The 6,097-nt window shown below is 47.4% G+C and overlaps 1 protein-coding gene across 1 annotated transcript in view; it reads left to right on the top strand.

Moving 5' to 3' along the window:
- esr2a (estrogen receptor 2a) overlaps nucleotides 1-6,097 on the top strand; it is a gene marked incomplete at its 3' end in the record, with an annotated part of 178,668 nt that overhangs the window by 89,096 nt on the left and 83,475 nt on the right. Inside the window, 1 exon segment of the mRNA XM_048600223.1 lies at nucleotides 1,428-1,544. Coding sequence (XP_048456180.1) covers nucleotides 1,428-1,544 — 117 coding nt within the window.

Genomic DNA, 6,097 nt, shown 5'->3' with positions numbered 1-6,097 from the left:
TGAGGACGAGGGGGATTCTGTTTTGGTTGTTATTGCGGGGACGGGGTGTGAGGGATGAGTTGCGGGAAATGCGGGAGACACGGTGGAGGGCGTTCTTGACCACTGAGGGGGGAAGTTGCGGTCCTTGAAAAACGAGGACATCTGAGATGTACGGGAGTGGAATGCCTCATCCTGGGAGCAGATGCGGCGGAGGCGAAGGAATTGGGAATAGGGGATGGCATTTTTGCAGGAAGGTGGGTGGGAAGAGGAGTATTCTAGGTAGCTGTGGGAGTCGGTGGGCTTGAAATGGATATCGGTTTCTAGGTGGTTGCCCGAGATGGAGACAGAGAGGTCCAGGAAGGTGAGAGAGGTGTTAGAGATGGTCCAGGTGAACTTAAGGTTGGGGTGGAAAGTGTTGGTGAAATGGATGAACTGTTCGAGCTCCTCGTGGGAGCACGATTTGTCCGGAGGGAGGAGGGTAAGTTCTTCAGGCTAGGCATCCTTTTTTGTGGCCTATTGTGTTCATCCAGCTCTACACCTTGTTATCTCAGATTCTCCAGCATCTGCAGTTCCTGCTATCTCTGTTATTGTATAATATGATATTCTACACAGTAACACATTATTGTATAATAAGATATTCTACCCCGTAACACACGTGTTATTGTACAATATGATATTCTACACAGTAACACGTTATTGTATAATATGATATTCTACGCAGTAAAATTGTCTAATATATATGGTCTTCTATCTCGTAATGCACAGCATGCAGTTGTATAAATATGCAATGTTCTCCCCAGTAATAGGCAGTGTGATTACATATTGTATTCTTGCCCCCCTTTTCGTTGCTGCTGACCTGTCTCCCCCAGTCTTTTACCAGCTCATACACTGTTCCCTCCCTCCCCACAGCCCCCACTAGCCCAGTTGCCCCACGACTCCCTGTTGGGCTCTGCACACCACTCCCCTGGTACAAAGATGGATCCCATTTCTGGCCAAGGCTTCCAAGGTTCCCCTCTCAGCCCACGTTCCCATATTCCCCCCACCCCCAGATTGTGCAGCCCAGCCCGACACTTGGATCACACCCCCAGCGCATAGCCGTCTCATGGTGACCATGTGACCACATAAAACTCGTCAAAAAAGTCCCATCTGGTTCACTAATGCCCTTTAGGGAAGGAAACTTCCTTCCTTACCTGGTCTGGCCTACATGTGACTCCAGACCCACAGCAATGTGGCTGACTCTTAACTGCCTCCTGGGCAATTAGGGATGGACAATAAATACTGGCCCAGCTCATGCTGCCCACATCTTGTGCCTGAATAAATAAAACAACGAGTTTTCAGAGAGGTAAGTTCTTGGTTGGCGCCGGGACTTCCTGCGGCAGTGACGGGTGATGCATAAATGCAGGTGCTTGCTTCCTTCTGCTGGCTGATTCTGTGGTGTTTTGTTCCAGGGCACAATGCCTACATCTGCCCAGCAACTAACCAGTGCACCATCGACAAGAACAGGAGGAAGAGCTGCCAGGCATGTCGACTACGCAAGTGCTATGAAGTTGGGATGATGAAATCCGGTAATTACCAAAAAAAAACCATAGTTTTAAAGTGAGTGGAGGTAGATATAGGGGAGACGTCAGAGGTAGTTTCTTTACTCAGAGAGTGGTCGGGGTGTGGAATGCATTGCCGGAGAGGGTAGTGGAGTCGGCCTCATTAGGGGCATTTAAGCGGCTATTAGATAGGCAAATGGATGATAGTATAAGGTAGGGGTGGAGGTTAGATAGACCTTAGGTTTAGGGTAAAAGTTCGGCACAACATCGTGGGCCGAAGGGCCTGTACAGTGCTGTACTGTTCTATGTTCTATGTTCTATTCAGCTAGTCGGACTGAATGGCATGGGACAGGGGGAGGCTCTGGGCTTAAAGAGTGAAGAGATTTAGAAGTTGTTGGGGGAAGTAACAGAACTGAGAGATTGCAGCCATCGATTGGGAAACACTGAACAGTTTGTACCATTTTTCCATCAAAAAGAAACACCCCTGGGCTGATATCAGAGACTGTTGGTAACCCCTCACCCTCCCTACCCCCACTGACTTTTCGAGGCTGGGTGACGACCAGGAGAAGCTTGCTGCACTAAACAGCAACACAGAGCAGCACTGTGAGCCTGGCATCTCTGGCTGAGGGGGCCAGGCACAAAACAGCAAGGCAGATAGGGAATGCTGTGAGCATTGGGCTAGGCTCAGAGTGAGTGAGCGCTGTGACAGTGAGTGAGGAGATACAGCCTGGTGCAGTCCCTGAGCTGAGGTGGTGGAGGGGTGTTGGTGTCCCTGAGAACACAGTGTCCTCGCTGCAGCATTACAATGAGAGTTACCAGGGCAGCCTGAGGGGCAGCACTGAAGGGCAGAGTGTCCTCTAAGTGAATCAGGGATATGCCATTGTGTGTTCCCAGAGGCCAGCACATGTCAGATGCTAATGTCCCTGGATGTGGGACATTTGAGACCAGTGCCCATGGAGCAAGCCCTGTGATGTTGGAGGTCATTCAGAGCAATGAATTCTCCAGGTACCTATTCTGCTTTCCTGGAGTATTCTCAACATTGAGTTTGTTTGGTGAGTTTGGTAAGACAGGAATATTAGTGAGGCAATTTATGACATTATGGGGACTTAATTATTATCAATAACTTGTAACGAAGAATTATAAATCAGTTGGGATAATGTCAGAGTGAAGGGCAAGGTGGAAAAGGAATCTCTGAGATATCCTCAGCAGAACATCCTCATCCAGTATATCATCAGTGTACTCCGGAAGGAGGCATCCCTGGATCTAGTGCTGGGAAATAGGGAATAGTCCAAGGAGACGCTAGGGCCTGTGGGGGGAGCATTTGGGTAAAAGTGATCATAGTACTTGGAGAAAAACAAGGAACAATCCACAACAAACATTCTGAAATGTCAAAGAGCTGATTTCAATGAAATGAGAGAGGGTCTCAATCTAAAACAAACCTTACTAAACTGGAAAAGGGTGCAGAAAAGATTTACAGGAATGCAACCGAGGCTGGAAGGTTGGAGTTAAAAGGAAAGGCTGGAGAGGATGGGGATGTTTTCCCTGGAGCATAGGGGGCTGAGGGGTGGTCTTATAGAGGTTTACAAAAATCGAGGGGCACAGATAAAGTGAATAGCCAAGGTCAAATTCCCATGGTAGGGGGCATCCATTTAAGGTGAGAGGCAAAAGATTAAAAATGGGGACCCAAGGGGCACCTTTTTCACACAGAGGCTGATGTATTTATGGAGTGAACTGCCAGAGGAGGTGATGGAGGCTGGTATAGTTACAACATGTTTAGATGGATCTGGGCCAAATGCAGACAAGTGGGACTAGTTTAGTTTGGGATAATCGATCAGCATGGATGAGTTGGGGCAAAGGATGTGTTTTCATGCTGTATGACTCTATGATTGGGTGACTCTATTCTGAATTGTCAAAGGGGTGATTTCAATGGAACGAGGTGGGATTTTATGTTGATGGAAATGGAGCCAACATTTAATAGGAAAGTTGGAAGAAAGCAAGCTGTACAAAATGATCAGAGGTATAGATAGAGTGGACAGCCAGAGACTTTTTCCTAGCGTGGAGGTAGCTATTACGAGGGGGCATAGTTTTAATGTGAGTGGAGGTAGATATAGGGGAGACGTCAGAGGTAGGTTCTTTACTCAGAGAGTGGTAGGGGCGTGGAATGCATTGCCGGAGAGGGTAGTGGAGTCGGCCTCATTAGGGGCATTTAAGTGGCTATTAGATAGGCATATGGATGATAGTATAAGGTAGGGGTGGAGGTTAGATAGACCTTAGGTTTAGGGCAAAAGTTTGACACAACATCGTGGGCTGAAGGGCTGTTCTATGTTCTAAAGCAATGACTTCCCTTCAAAGATTGCACAGGTGAAGATAATCATAGAATCCCTACAGTGTGGAAACAGGCTGTTCGACCCAACAAGTCCACATTGACCCTTAGAGCATCCCACCCAGACCCATCCCCCTATAACCCACCTAATCTACACATCCCTGAATACTATGGGCAATTTAGCATGGCCAATCCACCTAGCCTGCACATCTTTGGACTGTGGGAGGAAACTGGAGGAAACCCACGCAGACATGGGGAGAATGTGCAAACTCTACACACAGTCGCCTGAGGGTAGAATTGAACGCAGGTCCCTGGAGCTGTGAGACAGCAGTGCTAACCACTGTGCCACCGTGCTGCTCCTTATGTTCTAAGGCAAGGGAACCAAACTGATGGCACTGGGAATGATGAGCCTGAAGTGGTATATGACGAAATAAAAGAAAAAGAGGGTGTGAGATGCAGGTCAGGGGAAATGGAGAGGAGAATAAGACTGGAAAAGAGAGAGAATAAGAAGAGAATGGCAACTAATCTAAAAATATCATCTCTCAACCTGTAAATAGTAAGTGGGGTGTGTGAGGTGGAGTTAGACCATAAGAGACAACAAGGGCGATCTACATGGAAAGGTGCAGGGCCGGGCTAGAATATTGGGGAGTAGGGCAGATGATGGAAACCATGGATGCGGTGAAAATTAATCACAAGGATGTAGTGGAAAGGCCAGCTGTACTTTGAGCAGATACTTCGCCTGGTCTTGCACTCCAGCTTCCTGAGGGAAAAGTGGGGAGGAAGGCTGGAGAACGCAGGTGGGCCTTCTGTCATCTTCCAGTCTTGCTGAGATTTAAAGCAGGAGGTGGGAATTGGATGTGGCACTGTTCTTCAAGGAAGGGTTTAAGGGCAGCCCTGGGATCCATGAACTATTGAGTTTAAACACTTGAGCTGGGGATGGTCTTAAAAACAATTCTCAGAAAGTAAAAATGAAATTGAGGATTGTCAATCAGCCTTGATCTGATTGAATGGCAGAATAGACTCGAGGGTCTGAATGGCCTACTGTTACTCCTATGTCCTATGATCTTAGATACTTGGAGAGGTTTGAATTGATGAAGAGGAGACAGTAAAGGCTTGTGTTTGACTCAAATGGATTTCTTGGATGAAGTCACAGAGAGGATCAATAGAAGGATTGCTTGCTGGCATTCTGAGCTGTGAGCTGTGGAATTCTACTCATTAACCTCATGGGCTGTGTCCCAAAGATACTGCCAGCCCTTCAGAAAGTGATCATTTCACTGTCTGTACGTGGAGTTTGTTGGGGAAGGTATCTGAAAATTGAGCCTGTCTTCCGATGCTATACAGCGAGGAAGAGGTTATCTAAATGTACTCTTAGCAAATCCAGCAAGCACTGGATAAGGCTGACTCCCATTATAGGTAAAAACCTCGCTCAGTTTTCTTTCCTCTTTTCTTTGCACATCTTTGGTTTGGAGAGAGTGATTTCACCAGATGTTCTACCAGTGCCGAACATCTGCTCCACTTCTTGGCCTGAGTGATGGACAAAAAGATGGATTGTGTCTGTGTTAGTCTCCAGGCAATCAAACAGGCACTTCGAAAATTCCAACTCCCGGCCTTGGGATCACTTGCAACATTTCTTTAGAATAAAACAACATTCTTTCACCCCATAATTCAAATTGAATACCAACTCGCTCTGTCAGCATTGAATAATACCAGGAGACAATTAATGGTCAGATCTACATGGATTAGATACAGGGTAAAGCTCCCTCTACAGTGTCCCCCATCAAAAAATCCCAGGACAGGGACAGAACAGGGTGAGATGCAGAGTAAAGCTTCCTCTACGCTGTCCCCCATCAAACACTCTCAGGACAGGGACAGCATGGGGTTAGGTACAGAGTAAACCTCCCTCTACACTGTGCCCCATCAAACGCTCCCAGGACAGGTTCAGCACAGCGTTAGATACAGAGTAAAGCTCCCTCTACACTGTGCCCCATCAAATGCTCCCAGGACAGGGACAGCACAGCGTTAGATACAGAGTAAAGCTCCCTCTACACTGTATCCCATCAAACATGCCCAGGACAGGGACAGCACAGGTTTAGATAGAGTGTAAAGCTAACTCTACACTGTACCCCCCATCAAACACTCCCAGGACAGGGACAGCACAGGGTTAGATACAGAATAAAGTTCCTTCTACACTGTCCCACCGTCAAACACTCCCAGGGCAGGGACAACACGACATTAGATACAGAGCAAAGCTCCCTCT

Source organism: Rhincodon typus, chromosome 8 (genome assembly GCF_021869965.1).
Source record: "Rhincodon typus isolate 14 chromosome 8, sRhiTyp1.1, whole genome shotgun sequence".
Classification (NCBI taxonomy): Eukaryota; Metazoa; Chordata; class Chondrichthyes; order Orectolobiformes; family Rhincodontidae; genus Rhincodon; species Rhincodon typus.
This window is presented reverse-complemented; position numbering and strand designations above follow the sequence as displayed.